The 17,321-nt window shown below is 44.7% G+C and overlaps 1 protein-coding gene across 9 annotated transcripts in view; it reads right to left on the reverse strand.

Moving 5' to 3' along the window:
- Nckap5 (NCK associated protein 5) overlaps positions 1–17,321 on the reverse strand; it is a 934,454-nt gene that overhangs the window by 628,332 nt on the left and 288,801 nt on the right. The window contains exon 1 of one of the 9 annotated variants that reach the window (XM_076547254.1): positions 11,088–11,389. The exons of 6 other annotated variants lie outside the window; for them this stretch is intronic. In XM_076547254.1, the coding sequence (XP_076403369.1) occupies positions 11,088–11,357 (270 nt within the window). In that variant the 5' untranslated portion in view covers positions 11,358–11,389. Of the gene's footprint in view, positions 1–11,087; positions 11,390–17,321 lie in introns of those variants that run through there. 2 more of the 9 variants (XM_076547253.1, XM_076547261.1) reach the window with 2 other exon arrangements.

Below are 17,321 nucleotides of genomic sequence, written 5' to 3' on the forward strand. Positions count from 1 at the left end.
GGGCATCTGTAGTCCCACCGTCCCTACAGTGAGACAGGGACAAAGAGAAGAATGTCCCAGAAGTGCATGCATACTTAGCACAGTGGCAAAAATAAGAGAGACCCTACCTCAACAAGGTGGCAGGAGAGAGCTGAACCCCAAAGTTGAGCTCTGACCTCCACAACCATGATATAGCACATGAATACCCACACTAATACATACATACAAACATACATACATACGTACATACATACACACACAAGAAAATAAATTCAAAAATATAAAATAGTAAACATTTTTTCTCTATATACAATCTAAATTTAATGATCTATAGTATAGGCACATATATACATACATACTTACCTATGCATGTATGTATGCATGCATGTGTGCATGCATGCGTGCATGTATGCAAGTGTATGTGTGTGTGTGTGTGTGTGTGTGTGTGTGTGTGTGTGTGTGTGTGTTTGTGACATAAAAGTAGAAGGGGGACTTTCTAGAGGGTGAAAAACAGCAAGGCACATTTGATGTATTAGATATATATGAATATGAAATCTAATAAGATTCAATATTATATATGCTAATTAAACATTTATAATAATTTGTTTGATTGTTTGTTCATTTTGTTTGGTTTTTTGAGACAGGCTTTCTCTGTGTAGCCCTAGCTGTCCTGGAACTCACTATATAGACCAGGCTGGCCTCAAACTCCTTATGTAGGCCTATCTAGTCTTGAACTCACAGAAATCCACCTGCCTTCTGAGGCCTGGTATTATAAGCATGCACCACCAACTGTGGTGATATTATGTTCCCCAAAATATTGTGTACCCTAATAAACTTATCTGGGATCAGAGAACAGAACAGCCACTAGATATAGAGGCCAGAAAATGGTGGCACACATACACCTTTAATCCTAACATTTCAAAGGCAGAGATCCATCTGGATCTCTGTGAGTTCAAGGCCACATTGGAAACAGCCAGGCATGGTGACACACGCCTTTAATCCAAGGAAGTGATGGTGGGAAGCAGAAAGGTATATAAGGTGTGAGGACCAGGAACTAAGAGCCTGGTTAAGCTTTTAGGCTTTCAGCAGCAGTTCAGCTGAGATTCATTCAGGATGAGGACTCAGAGGCTCAGTCTGAGGAAACAGGATCAGCTGAGGAATTAGCAAGGTGAGGTGGCTGTGGCTTGCTCTGTTTCTCTGATCATTCAGTGTTCACCCCAATACCTGGCTCCAGGTTTGCTTTTATTAATAAGACCTTTTTAAGATTCGTGCTATAACCAATCCCAGCCTCATAAAGTCATTTTAAGAAGATGCTGAGAAAAGTATCCAGAAGAGAAAGAGGCCTGAACACGGTACGTAATGAACTCAGCTAATACAAAAGCCCAGAGACGTTATTTGGAAATGAGACCAGAGGACAGTGGGATCTGGGAAAATGAAGATGAATGGGAGCCAAGAGTCTGCAGTGAAGTCAGGTTTAGGCAGGAATGGAGGCACTAGCCCTGGAAAACAGTTTAGATCAAAGCTCCTTCACTGAGCGGCCCTTGATCAGCCCAGGGGGTTCAAGTAGACAAGTACAGTAATGGGGCAGGAGGTAAGAGCCGTGCGGAGGACCTGGGTTCAGTTCCCAGCCAGCACATGGTGCCTCACAACCAGCTGTCACTCCAGTTCCCGCAATAACGACAAACACTTCCTGACTCAGTGACTTAGGTTCAAATCCTGGTTTTGATCTTACTGGCTGTGTTCTCCTGGATTAATGACTTTTTGAGCTTTGTATGTCTTAGCTTCTGTCTTTGTCAGAAGGATAAGTGATATTTAGCTTGTAGTGGCGTCATAAGGTTTAAGTAAGTCTATACCACAGAAGACACACAGCTCTCCGCAGAGCACTGCCCTCCTCCTCTCAAAAGAGTTCTCACTGCTCAAAATGAGGACACTGTCCATGGTCTGTCCCTTCCAGAGCCTCAAGATTTTTCTGTTTGTAGAGCTTATGAGCTAAAGTTTTATGGAGATGCTGACCCTGTATCAAAGCTCCTGCAGATGGATTAACCCTGACTGACTATGGGAAGATGAAATACTGCAGAAAGAGAGCCAAGATAATCTTGGGCTATCTTGGCTTTGTAATAACAATTTACCTCAACAAATTTATCAGACCTAACATTTGGGGACTATTAGGTAAAGTTCTTGGACGACTATCTCATTAAACTCAACAGACTATATGAATCCTAAAGCTCGGATTTTGTCATCAGAAATAGAGATTTCCTCTTGTTGGTGTACTGACCTGTGTGTGTGTGTGTGTGTGTGTGTGTGTGTGTGTGTGTGTACATGTGTACTGTACTGACCTGTGATGTGTGTGCACACATCGTATGTGTACTGATCTTCGTACATGCGTGCACTCCAGTGTGTGTATATGTAAATTTTATTTTGACTTTTTTTATTTGGTGTCTATAACACTTTACATGTCCTCGGCCATGTCAGAGTACGTCATCCTTCATGTAGGATAATTTTAATCTATGTGTGTAGGCCATGACCAGGTACCCTCATGTTGGAGAAACAACCTCGTTGAATAAAATGGGAGTCAAGATATTTGGGGCAATTAGAAAGCTCCAGGAATGAAAAATCAGTGGGAGATTTTAACAACTGAGTGGGATAGGGCAACAGCTCAAGTGAACTTGATTTTCCCTGTGTGTGTTTCTCTTTCTACAGTTTAAATTCTCTGTGGTCACAGCACACAGTGAGAGTGCTGAATATTAACTGTCAAAATGAAGACGAGGAACACAGTCCACAAAGAGGAAAGTGTCATTCCATTTTAGCAGAGGAGATTAAAAAATCCTTCAAGGAAACAATTTCCCCTCCCATAATCTCAGACCGTGAGCCTCCGTTCTCCTTGTCCTTGTCAGCGTTCTGTTGAAAGCATTTCGCTGAAGGAAGGATTAAGGAGGCAAGAAGAATCATGTTACAGCAAGTTGGATTTATATAATGTGGTTTTAAAATTTTTCAAAGGTACAGCATTAAAGAGACATCTGTTCCATGGCTAAAACTTATGCAAATATGAATCACTTTAAAGACGTGGTTCAGGAAGTTTGCCTTTCACTTAATTCAAACATTTTGGAGCAATCAGTATGAGACACTGAAAGGGATTAGAGGTTTCGTGATAACGCGTGGTGGCCTTGTACGCCTGTAGCATTTGATGGGACCTGTCATTATCGGAAATAGGTCAGTTCTGAGGGAGGCCCCTTAGAACTGAATCCTAAGAATGCAAAGCTCCTGGGTGTCACTCACTTGGAGTGGAGTTCAGAATGTAACTGTCTATTAACGCTTGCAGAACTCCAAAAGCACTCCTGCAATCTCTCTATTTTAATTAGCATAATTTACGGCTGCAGAGTTTGGAAAAGCCTGCCAATGGAATTCCCAATCCACCTCCAGGCAGAGATGCAACCACAAGGAAGCCAGATGTTGGAGGCAATGGAAACTTTGTAGATGCAAGAATTTCCACACTTAGGAAATGACTAACTACAGTAACAAGAGATATTTCCCTTGAACAAAATTATTTTGTCATCGTAATGGAAAGGTACATCTGTACAGCAAATGTAAAATACTCAACATCCCCACCTTGGGAATGCATGGATGAGCGTAGTCACAGCAAGGTCACAGAGAGGAATTCCGGGCTGGGGAGATGGCTCAGTGGGCAAGGTGCCTGCTGCACAGCATGAGGCCTGTGTTTTGATCCCAGGACTCATGCCAAAGCCAGGCCTGGCAGAGCACTCCTGTGACCCCAGACCTGGGGGTGGAGACAAGCGGATCTTGAGGACTTGCAGTCCAGTCAAAAGAGCCAAAATGACCAGGACCAGGTTCAGTAAGAGACCCGGCCTCAAAACAAAAGGGTGGAGTGTGACAGCACACTCAACACGTGGCCTCTACACATGCACAAATGGGTGAATGCACCCTTACATGTGCATACACATGCATGTACCATACACATTCATATACACATGCATACACCATAAACATTTACATACATATGCATATAACACACACACACACACACACACACACACACACACACACACACACACACACCAGAGGCATCTCAATGTTAACTGAAATATGTGCCAGTCCACATTCTTCCAAGGAGGTCTTTGTGTGTTAAACACCACAAACCAATCAATTCAGGAACCCCAGCTTTGGCAGATTAATTCGGCCTTCATTATCCTCCTGCTTGCTGCTCTCGTTTCTCTCCCATTCAAGTAATGAGAAGCCTGCTACTGCTGAAAACCCTTCTGCACAGCCTCTCTACTCAGGCCGCTGAGGACTTCTGCACAAAGGGCTCTCGCATTGCCTGCATGGTCTGTAGCTCAGGGCTGGCTTCTGCTGCTCCTGACATTGTACACCAAGTTCTCTCACTCTTGACATTCTCTGGAAGCCTCTGCCCCCTCTCTGAGATCCTGTCTTTTTTGCTCCCTGTTCTCGCCCTGCATCAGAAGTAAGGTTTAATCCTAGTTCCTCTTTTACTAAAGTGCGAACTGTAACCCTGAACAGGTCCCTCTGTGTGTGCTTCCAACCCTGCAAAGTTCAGCCCTTCGTTTCTGTACACCTCACTATCCACTGTAGCACTTAGGACATCAGTCACTCAGAGGTGATTAAATGAATGAGTGGATGAATGAGTTTTGCAAGTCAGTAGCCTGTCATTTCTCAGCATGGCAGTAGACTGTATGTATAAGAAAGTCACCAGGAGGAAATGAATTGTTTCAGTTACCAGAGTTCTCATCAAACCTCCATTCCTGTCTTGATGGGAAGCACTACAGAGTTCTGTGTAATTGGAAAGCCTACTTTGGGTCCCCAGCCACTCCACATTGACTGATTTAACCACAGAAAGCTCAAGGACAAATCTAAATACCAATAGCACATCACAGTAGGTAGAAAATGACCAGTGGGGCCATTGCATGGTTGCACTGGGGTACCACCGACATTCTGTTCACCTGAACATCGGATCACAAAATGTTCTTTCCCTCACCACCATTGACCATGGCTCCTGAGCTTATTATCGGCACTGTCCTTCAAAATATAGCCAGTCATGTTCTAAATTGATCTCCCATGATCCCCAAACCTGTCCTGGCACTGGGAGAAGCAAGACTTTTTCCTTATACACAGCAAGATATAAACTTGTTGCAGTCCCAGTGTCTAGAATAAAACTTGATACCAGGGGGTGATAGTCATTGTTCCAGCCTGTAGGTATTTTTAGAGACTCCCACACAGGGCCTGGACTACTGTGTCCCCTAGCTCAGGAGGATAGTATTGAACTGCTATTGAGGGTTCTCATTTCCTCCCATGGGCTAACATAGATTGCCCCACCCAGCCCCAGAATTTGGTTTGGTGAGTGTGAATGGAGCCAGAGAGACCGTACCTCTAACAATCCCCAGAAGATACCTCTGCTTTACTGAAGATGACTCTTTGCAGATCACCAGCTTGTAGAATAGGGACTGGTTCTTCTTATTACTTATCAATGTCCTCTCCAAAAGATGAGTGCCAATGTGAACACACGAGAATCAATCATTCTACAAATGTTTTATTGCAGTCCAGCATGCTTCACCTGTGCATATTTATGCAGGGCAGGTCTTCCCACTTCGATTAACCCAGTCTAGAAACTCCTACATAGACATGCCCCAAGATTTGTCTCTATTGGTTGACATTGGTATTAACCACCATGAGATCTTTGATAATGCAAATGAGTAGAAGGAATGGGAGTCAATGAGAGAGTGGGAAGGGGAGTGTTCTCTTTTGATAATGGTCTCTCCCCAGAAGAAGGGCTGGGTACCATTTCTACAGCGCAGTCCTCATTCTACCGTACAGCCTCAATCAGCTCTGTTGAAGAAAAGGGCAGTTGTGGGGTATGGCCATGTCTCTGAAATTAAAATGTTTTCTTCTGCTGCTTGGCTTCCTGAGAACCAGCCTAGGCCTTGGTTGACAACCTAGGACGAGGATCAAATAGCTTCCAGGAGATTCAAATGCCCATCCATCATCATCATCTGAGTGAATCTGGCATGGTTTCTGACAACAGACAGGACTTAGGATACAGATGTCTCATAAAGATCACTGGTAAACTTGTTAGAAATATGAATTCTCAGAGTTTTATTCAGACCCACTCTTCTCCAAAGGTGGAGGAGCCAGGCAACCTGTGGTTTTTAGAAAATGCTCCAGGTGACTCTGACCTCATTAAACTTCAGGAGCCCATGTTTGGTAAACGAATACACCATCACCCTACATTTTCTCCCCATGTTACTTGGAAACTGGGTAGCAGGTACTTCTCTTTACCAGAAGGAGACCAAAGGTAAACAGGATCTGCTCCCAGCATCTTCTGCCCTGAGCTCTGCAGCTCGTTATATGTGGAGCAATTTAAGATGAGCCCGAGAAGAGCCCCAAGTGTCTTGTGGTCTGAAGTGATTACACTCCTCTGATTAAAAAGAGCTTTTATTGGTGGTTCCCTGGAGGGCTGGTGCCACCAGAAGTAAAGAGCCTTGCTCCCCTGTTTGAAAGGTAATTAGAAAGCCATTTTGCTCTGACGGTGAGAAGTCTCTCTGACTCGGAAGGAAAGGAGTTTCTTATCTATTGAAGGACAAGACGAATTAAGTTTGTGATAGAACATGGTTGTAGGAATCTGGACTCTCTCCCACGGGAGAACTGAGGTGGAAACACTGTAGCACACACTACCTTTCAGTTCAAAGAGAGATCTTGTATCTAGAGCCCTCAGCTGGGTGCCAAGCCTTCCCCAGAAGGAAAGTGGTGCTGGAGTGGATGGGTTCATTCTTCCCACCATCTGGACTCTGCATGCCTGTTCTCTGTTCTGAAATCTGATGAAAATGGTCCCCCCAAGCTCAGCTAAATGCCTACTTCAGAAAGCATTCTTCTGGTTGCCAGGATCAGCCTCAACAAGTCTCCCAGCATGCTCTCCAGGCCAGCGCAGTTACCATTCCCAGCAAACATGTTAGAACTGCCCTTCCCACTCTCTAGGATTCCCCCCCACACCCCAAATCCCTATGTCTGGGTATAGAGGGCCCTTAGCTAGCACAGCAGGTGACACTGAGCTCACTAAGTATCCACCCTGCAGCCCTTCCTCCCCCAGCCCAAAGCACCCCAGCATCCCTTAAGAGTCACAATCCATTTAAGGCTACAGAGAACTCCTGGCATTCCCAGCACCATTCAGTAACAAATGGCACAAGGTTTCTTCTTTTAAAATTCTCATTTTTTTTTTTTTTGAAAGGATATGGGAAATTGGTAGCAGTATCCTTGCTCCCATGCATTAGGCATTTACATACATTTTATATATATATATAAATATATATATTGTGTATATATATATTGTATGTATATATGTATACACACACACATGCGTGTGTGTGTGTGTGTGTGTGTGTGTGTGTGTGCCTAATTAAAATAATACAAAACAAGCAACAGCTCTACAGCTGTGTGTGGCCTAAGTTTGTGTTCACTATGAACCAGGGTGAAGATGGGCTGATGTGCAAGGGGCCACCTGGACTAATACTTTCCCATTTCCACATTTTTAAATCTCATGAGCATTTGTTCTTACATGTGTGGCCAGGCACGTACCAGAGCATACACTCTGGGGCTCAGAGGACAACCTGCAGAGTCAGTTCTCCCCATCTCCCATGTGGCCTCTGAGAATCACGAGGTCCTCAGGCTTGGCTGAGCCATCTCACCGGGCCATAATTGCTGCTGCTGTTACTTGTATCTACCTCTTCGAGAGGCCCTAAGCTGCTAACCCCATTCCACGAGAGGACTGTGCACTGAGGACACACCAAGGCTCCTGTCTGTTCTGGAGCAGGACAGTCACCAAGGACAGCAACTCTACCTTCAGACACTCATTAGGGCAACACCTCAGACAGTTCACTTACCAGGGGACGTCACCTACCCTGAACCCTCTGCCCCACCACCGAAATCAGCCACATTCAGGACAGACGTGCTAAATCAATTCAGGAAGGCAGTTTTTCTGTAATAAGAGTTGTTAAAGGAGTCATAAGGAATATCAGGAAATTCATGCAAATATTTGGGGGGATTTGTTCAGAGTATGCAAATGTCACATAATTAGTTATAGGATTTTTATGCAAAATTAAATTAAATGCAATAAGGAATCATGCACAAGAATAAGGCTAGTTAACCTGGAAAGAACTCTGATTTCTGTGACTGGAGGGCTGGAGATTGAGGTAAACTTCAGGTGACCCTAATTCGGCTATCAATATTGTTACTTATTTCTCAGGGTTCCCAGGCTGTGGAGGATATCTGTGTGGGTGCCAAGAACTAGAGATGCCAGCCTGTTTGGGGGAACTAGACTATTGCAACCATCACCAACAGGATAGGCAAATTCTCCTCTCCTTGTGAGGCAAACTCTACTATTTACCAGAACAAATCCAAACCTCTCTTGAAATCTCTGTCCCTCTGTCCCAGCGGGCACAGACAGACAGGCTGGAGAGAACGGAGGCTTCCTGCAGACCAGCTTGCAAGACTCTGTAACAGTCACACTTTCTACCCAGTCTCTCTGGCTAAAGGCTGTGTTTGCTTCTCACTCTGTCTGGGAAATACAGGAATCAGGCCCCGAAGAACCCCTGGCCATTTCAACTGTAAGCCATCCTTGTTTGTTCAAAACTGGCAGCATGAACCTCCCAGGGCTCACAGTGGACAAATCCTGGGTGAACCGGCTGAAACAAAAACTGTACCAGTTCAGCTGTAAACTCTTATGCCACTGTGTAGCCCTCAGGCCAGTGCAGGGTTTTGCTCATCCTTTATCCGTTAATTTCTTTCCAGAAGTCGTGTCGTCGACCCAGGCAGAGGTACATAAGGAAGGAGTTACTGTCAACCTGGGATTCACTCAGAAGGCTCCACAGTCACTACCAACCTCCCCTGTAGGGCAGTTCGCCTCCTAACCATACTCCGCCTCCTATCTTGAGCTCAGTTCTTGGGACTTCAGTGGGACAGCCCTTCCAGCAGGTGACGCTGGGTTACAGCCAGGGTTTATGCCTGCTCACCGCACGTGTGTACTGTGGAGGAAGTGATAAACACTTTGTGTCTGTATAACAGAGGTGAACTCGTGCTCTGCCCTGCAGAAAGTAATCACCAAGTACACATCATCACCAACTCCGCGCAGGCTCACTGTTAATTCTTAATCAGTTCTGACTTAACCCCTCCCAGGCCCCAGAGGAGTACAAGGCTGATACCGGAAGATGCTAACTAATTAGACTCAGTGTTTCAAGAAGTGCCTGAGCCCAGGCATCCAGGGAATGAGGAAAGCACGCGAGGGACGATAACAAGAGAGGCACAGGAACAGCAAGTCTCGGGTCCTTGATGGCCACCTGGCCAGAGAGCCAATTCCAGAATCAGACTGTATGTGCCAGCCCCTCTCTCCCCACAGAATCTTCTGGATGGAGAGGAGATGGAAGACCGGTTTGGGTGAGGTGAATTCTGTTTGCTCAGATTGCCAGCTCTCTGAATGAGATAGTTTTAAAGATCCACTTCCTGTCTCTGCTCATTGGCAGCTCTGAAAGACAGGCAGGAGTAACACACGCTGGGGTATGGATGGTGCACTTTGTGAACATCCGTGTTGTCTCAGAGGCCCAAGGGGCGCTGGGCAACAGACTGTTGCTTGAGAATCCAAGGTTGTAGTTAAGCTCTATGTGAGCTTCAGGAACAGAAAGACACAAGGTTATAGAGACATGTTTTTAGCTAATGAAGAAGTCAAATCTGTCCTGAGGCTGAGAGAAAACTTCATATCTGAATGCTACAACCATATCCTACAAGGAAAAGGTGGCTGACAGGGTGGAGACGCTTAGTAAAAATAAAAAGGAAGCCAGGCGGTGGTGGCACACGCCTTTAATCCCAGCACTGGGGAGGGGGGGGGGGATCCCACACCCAGATCTCTGTGAGTTCGAGGCCAGCCTGGGTTACAGAGTGAGTTCCAGGAAGGGTGCAAAGCTACACAGAGAAACCCTGTCTCGAAAAACCAAAATAAATAAATAAATAAATAAATAAATAAATAAATAAATAAATAAATAAATAAATAAAAAATGAAGGAAGGAAGGAAGGAAGGAAGGAAGGAAGGAAGGAAGGAAGGAAGGAAGGAAGGAAGGAAGGAAGGAAGGAAGGAAGGAATTGGGCCAGAGATACACAACAGACCCGGCTGTCCACACATGGAAACACCTATTTTCCTGTCTGCCTGGCTATCAAAAGCACCTGACTTCTTCTTGACTGGACCATATTCTTGTTCTGTCTGAAGCTTAGTACAAAGCCCTGTGCAAAGGTTGCCTCTTATCATTATCCCACTTCAACTAAAAAGAAACGCTAGAACAAGTCCCAATTCCAAAACAAAACATTTAGCTCACCACAGTCAGTACCTTCTCGATGATGTTATATCTCATCTATGGCCAATATTAAATCAATTACAATTGATTCTAAACACACACACACACACACACACACACACACACACACACACACACACACACACACAAATGGTTCCCCTATAATTTGCCTGTTTGTCTAGTCATTTTTTTAAGCAATATAAATCCACTACTGTATCTCACAGGTCAATCTGTAAAGTGAGTATTGTATGAAGTCCTCATTTCTGTAAAGCCCATTTTATATATACGGATTAAGAGAAAAAGTCAAGAGGTTTGGTTAAACACAGTCCTTCTAACCTTTAAATACACTAGTGGTTAAGTTGCTGAAAACTTTAGTACAGTATGCGAAGGATACTGGCAAAGACACCAGTCCGTACCTACAAAAGGTCAACTCGGCAACTTACAGAGACATTTGTCCCAACATCAACCTCCCAACTGCCACTCAGACCCAGGTTCAGGAAAGACAAGGCTGTTTCAAGAATGAGCTCAGAGGAAGGTAATTTGTAGGTTACATTGTACATAGTACTTTCCTTTCAACCCTCCATCATAAAATGTGCTCGTTCTTTACGGCATGCCACTAAAATGAGTTTCCATTTCTGTTTTACAGACGAGACACCTGAGCCCGAAGGGTTCTGATGGCACCACCAGACGGGGAGTAGGTAGAAAGCGAGTCTTTCCAATCCCCGGAAACCAAGGGGGAAAGCTTACCTTCTGCACAGTGTGCGTGCTCGCTCGGGACAGTCTCACACAAACTGCATTTGAGAATCTCTCTGGGGATGTGCTCCAGCTAGGATGGCCTTTGGCCTCAGAGCTCTGCTGGCTTCCTCTTAGAAGAAGGAAGGGTGTCCAGAGCAGATTTTGGAGATTTGGTGCCTTAGTCAGAGAGTCCCAGGAATCACCTGGAAGGCTTGTTGAAATAGCACACTGCCCCCAGAGCCCTGATTCAGTGCCTGGAGACAGAGACTTGAGCATTTGCATTCTGACGTATCCCTAGGGGACCAGGATGCTCAGGCTATCTCCACAGGGCTACATTTTCAGAACCACTGGACTGAAAGCATGCCAAACTCCTCTAAGAATTTAAATACAAGAAAGACTTGATATTCTTAGCATTGAGGCCATCTGTAAATAATATCTATTTACTCATTTGGGCACATTGTTTAGTTTTTATTAGCATGTATTAACTATATATAATAATGGGTTTCAGCATGACGTCTCATACATGTATATAATGCACTTCATCTTATCTACCCCATGATCCTCTCTTTTCTTCCTCTCAGTTCCACTGATCCCTTCTTTTTCGCAACCAATTCCCTTCCTAATTGCATACTTCATGTCTTTATTTATTTATTTGGCAAATCAATTGTCTTCGTTCTCACTGCTCACAGGATCATGGGTAAAGGACTATCTAAAGGGGCCTGGGCAAGTACCAGTGACTACATCACCAAAGACATTTTTAAGGGGCTCAAGTTGTATGAACACATTTAATCAGTCAACCATCAATCAGTCCCCAATGCTCTTCTGAGCTCAGTTTCTGAGTCCAAGGGGAAAAGCTCAGCATTTCTTTGGGCAATGGCAATACATAACACGCTGCCAGAGAGAAAGACAGTCCCAGCTCTAAAAGGAGATACTAGCTCCAGCTTCAAACAGTCTTGTCCTCGCTTGCAAACACTCTTAGGCCCAGGAGGCTTCCAAACTGCAATCCAGCTAAACCTGGAAATGACAGTTTGAAGGACTGGTACTCTTCCAACCGGAAGTGGAGGAGGTTCACAAGATGCTTGCTGTACAAAGAGATAATCCCCCTTAGGGGCAGCTCTGGCAAATTGCTAAGGCTACCTCCTTTGGGAAAGCTGGAGGCATCTTGGTTTCTTGAAGTTTGTTTTTGTCTGAGGGTCACTGGGAAAACCTTTCAAAAGCATTTGCTTGGGTTTAGACAACAAATATTTTAAAGCCAGGGCTCTCCTCCTCAGAACTTGTATACAAAAGGCCTTTTCACAGGCCGCTGAGTCACCCTGAGCAGGCATGAGCGTTGGAAAACCTTAGCCCCTCTGATTCTCTTGTCTGAGGCTGCAGCACTGGGGTCAAACAGGAGGAGAAACTTCACGGGTTTCCACTAAAGCCTTCATTGAATGGCTGAATTCAGCCAAACAAGAGAGAACTTCCTACTGAGTTACAGAGCCAGTACTAAATTACCAAAAGGAGAAAACACGCGTCAAAGCGCGTTCTCCAAGGCCGCACTCAATGCTCGCTCATTCCTCTAGCAGTCACTCGGCAAGCTGGTCGAGCAGCTGCTCTGTGTCTGACTTCACTGTCCCAGTTCCTCTCTGTCTCCCCCTGGGAGACAGGGAGACAGGCCAGCTTTCTCCTCATGTGCAGCCCCATAGCTTTAACACGCAAGTCTCTGTCCCAGCCACACAGCCAGTGAGGAGAAGGGCCAGGGAAGGTGGATGGAAGCTTCATGTTGAGGAAGGAGCGATCCCAACACAAGTTTATAAAGATAAGTACATACAGACACACTCATGCACACACAACAAATAATTTCTATAACACACATATTATATATATATATTGTATAATACATATAGATACTAGATAATTATATAAAATATTTTGTGTATATAAAATATATTTATATGTGCATATAGCATATATAGATTTTATAGAGAATGTGGGTTTTATAAATGCATATAGACCATATATATAAACTTTGTGTAAAAACAGATTTATATTTGTCTATAACATATTTTATATTTATCTATAGGTTTTATGTGTATATCTAACACATATATGGATTTTATATATCTATTACATATCTAGATTACATATAACACACATAGATTTAACATGTGTGTGGGGCGTTTACCCACCAACCCCACAGCTTCCCAGAGTTTTCTTGAGTGTGAGCAGCAGGAAATATTAGATAGAAGGGTTTATTGCAGAGAATATCGCAGCGATAAACAGATAGAAAATAAAGGATAGCCTCGAGAGGGCCTGGAACCTTTTCCAACGCGACTGTCTCTGCCTCAGGGTTTTTATAGAGACACCAAGGGGTGGAGCAAAAGACCTCCTCCCCCAGCACAGCCAAGTGCAGGCCATCTCAGACACCTGCACTCAGGCCCGTGGTCCTGATCATCCTCTATGCGGACCTGCTGGGTAAAGCCACGAGGAAACCGAGATCGGGCTCCCACACATGTGTATCTAGCATATAGAGAGATTTATGCATGTATGTAACAGATTTTATATATAACAGATCTTATGTATATAGAACATACACAGATTACACATATATACCGATTAGACAGCATATAATAAATCCCACCTAAAGGCACGTGGTGCAAGGTGGACCAATGGACAGAACCAGATCTAAAGCGCCCTGTTTCCTTTCCCGGCTGTATTCCTTCCATCTCGCTCCTGCTGTCTCCCACCACCCAAGAGCCCAAGATGATCTTGTCCTGCTGGTTTCCAGGACTTCCTGTGAACCATGAGCCCAGTTTCAGGGAGCTAATGGAGAGGAGGGGCTGAAGGAAATGGAGGAAGTGAATGTGTACAACAGGTCAGCTGAGCTCCCGTGAGAATCAAGATACTTAAGGCAATGTAACTTTATCTGCATTTTGTGTTTATGTATGTGGCATATGTATGTATATATGGTGGGGGGTTGCATGTGCCTGTGTTTGTGCATGTGTGTGTGTGCGTGTGTGTGTGCATGTGTATGTGTGTGTGTGTGTGTGTGTGTGTGTATCTCCATCCTGCAGAGGCCAGAGGACAATGTCAGGTATCCTGCTCTCTGCCTTATTTCCTTGAGTCAAGGTCTCACACTGAACCCAGAGCTCGGCTAACAGCCAGCAAGCTCGAGGCATCCTGCCATCTGCCCCCAACCCCCAGCATTGGGGTCAAAGGGCTGATTCACCCTGTCTAGCTTTTTACAGAGGGGCCAGGGATTAAAACTCAGATCTCCCCAGAAACTGTTCTTACCCACTGAGCCATCTCCAGCGATATATTTTATGAGAAAAATCACTTGAAATTCACTATGCACGCAGAACTACAAGTTGGAAAGTGACTATTTTAGACTTTTCCTGCCACCGATATTGTTCCCAGAGTCTCCAAGGCCTGGACTGCCTTTGACTAACTCTGGCAGCTAAGGTGTTAAATATTCAGAGGTTTTGAATAATGAACATGTAATAGAGACATGGAAAAACCAGACACTGAACTCAATTAGGTGTGTTGGTAACAAGGAATGAAAGGTACTAATTCATCTGGGGAGGTCCGCAGATTCATCTACAAGTGACAGATATGTATATAAACATTATCTGAAGGGCAGACTACAGATAGGGCTCCGATCTCATTTTAAACGAGCTGACATTTCAGTCCCATATGAACAGTTCTGAGATATCATTAAGCGCCAGGAACTTTCAAGGGAAGAACAACTTGCAGTGAGCCGATCCTTCTAACGTAAGAATTGTGTTCCCTTAGGAGATCCATAATCCAAGGACAAATGATGAAATACAGTCTGTATGTGGAAATACCCTGTGGTAACTATGAACCTCATATTACAGAGGAGGAGACAATAAAATGGAATTCGATTAAATTTAGAATCTCCTTTAAATGTTTCCTTCATCCAAGAATATCAATCATGAAATCTTTCTCCACTAAAGGGGACTGTGGAGATGGATCACTCGGTGAGATGCTCTCTGTGCAAGCAAGAGGACCTGAGTTCTAGCCTACACAAGCCATGTATGAAAGAAAGCAGAGGGGAGAGGGAAAGAGAAGGTGGAGGAAAAGAGGAGGGAAAAGGAGGAAGTAGAGGAGGAAGGAAGGAGGGAGGCAGGGAGGGAGGGAGACAGACAGACAGACAGACAGACATGACGCTACATGCCTGTAATCTCAGCGTAGATTACAGGGATGGTCCTTGAACCTCCCTGGCCTGCCAGACGCGACAAGTAAGTGAGCTCCCAGTTCACTGAGAAACCCTGCCTCCGAAAATCAGGTGGCAGCCAGTGAGGTGGCTCAGTGGGTAAAGGCACCTGCCACCATCCCACAACCAGAGTTCAATCCCTGGGACCTGTGGTGAAAAGACAGAAAGCTGCCCTCTGATCTTTGAGTGCCTGTATGTGAATGTGTGTGTGTGTGTGTGTGTGTGTGTGTGTGTGTGTGTGTGTGTGTGTGTGTGCGCGCATGCACACACATTCACATACACACATAAAAGTAAATAAATGTTATAAAAGTTAAAAAATATAAGATGTGAGTGATTGAGTGATTGAAGACAACACTCGATGTTGACTTCAGGACTCCACACATACAAACATACACACACACACACACACACACACACACACACACACACACACACGCATGCACACTTATACACAAGAACATGCACAAATACATACATACACATAGAGAAAGGGACTAGTGGTGTGCAAGCCTTTTAATTATTGCTTTACTTGATGACCGATGCTCTGCACCACACATTAGTAACTGCAGCTTGCAGCCTTAAGCACAAACACACAGTCCACACATTGCTAGGTTTCAAACCTTGGACAAAGGCTGAGGTGCCTATCTAACATACCAAAGCAGACCCTGGCTGACACTGGTTCTCCCTGCGCCCCTCAGTGCCTACCTGTTACAGGGCCCTCCCAGCTCGCACACTCCGCCCCTACCCTGAACTCTCCAGCCCAGGGGCTGGGATGCCCTTCCCTATATAAATCAGGCATTTTGGTTACAGCTCTTTTTGTCCGTTTGGCCTCCTGGCTGCTGCACCTGGTTTCCGTCTCTTCCCTCTTCCCTCCTCTTCCCCTTTCCCCACATGGCCCAGGTCAGGTCATGCATGCTCTGGGCTCTCCCAGATGTCCCTGCCTCTGGCTATGCTCTTCCTTTTATCGATCATAAACTTTCTCATCCACCATACCTAGGAGCAGTCATGTTTCCTTTTCCTTGTTATTTCTTTTTTTTTCATTCATTTGGTGCCCAAACTAATCATGTTCTTTTTCCCTTTTCTTTCTTTTTTTTCACTCAGTTTTTATTTCATTTGATTCTCGTGAATGTATATGTGTTCACATGCACATACATCAACCAGGCATTGTGCTGTTACTCATATTTTATGTTTAGATAAGCTCTAGGTAAATCTGTGTACATGGATGTGTATGTGTGAGTGTGTGTGTGCCTGTGGACATGTGTTTCCATAAAAAAAAAAAAATCCTAAACCCAGATTTCAGGCTCGCACCTATAATCTCTACACTTGGGAAGAGGAGTCAGGATGAAAGTTCACAGTCATCCTTGGCTACACAGAAAGTCCAGGGCCAACCTGGGATACAAGAGACCCTGTCTCAATAAAAGGAGGAAAAATAAAAGAATAGATATAATTATCCTGCGGCAGAATTTTTACACCATTATTGTGTATAATTGTGCCGTGTCCATTAAAACTTGTATCAGTTCTTAGGCTGAATACAAATACTTATAGCCTTTTCTCCTTTTTTGTGCTGGCAGGATACAATAGTTGAAGACACCTTGGTAAAACGGGGTAAAAAATGACTAGCAAACAAGTGGCGGGTCCCTCCAAAGCTTCCCATTAATGATTAAATGGCACCATCTGATGACTTCCTCAGCAGCCAGAAGACAATAAAACATCACTAGACCTGTCCATTAGCATCTCCATCCTCCCTCCTGACAGGGCTTAATGGCACCTGTGAAACGCAATTTCCAGCCAGGAGCCCTCTGACATTTTCTGTTTCCTCCTGTGCCTTCCTGCTGTTGCTCCTGTTCTGACGGAAAGAGGCAGCGAGCTCTGGTCCACTGAGGCAGATGCATCACCGTCCAGGAAAGGAGAGCAATTACTGCATCCACACTAAATCTCAGGGGCAGCTTGGGTCTTGCTGTTCCACTTAAGCGCATAAACAGCCAACCCAGGGCAGGCTTTAAGGAGGCTGAATCTTAGCAACAGAAGTCAGG

Source organism: Peromyscus maniculatus, chromosome 11 (genome assembly GCF_049852395.1).
Source record: "Peromyscus maniculatus bairdii isolate BWxNUB_F1_BW_parent chromosome 11, HU_Pman_BW_mat_3.1, whole genome shotgun sequence".
NCBI classification, from domain to species: Eukaryota; Metazoa; Chordata; class Mammalia; order Rodentia; family Cricetidae; genus Peromyscus; species Peromyscus maniculatus.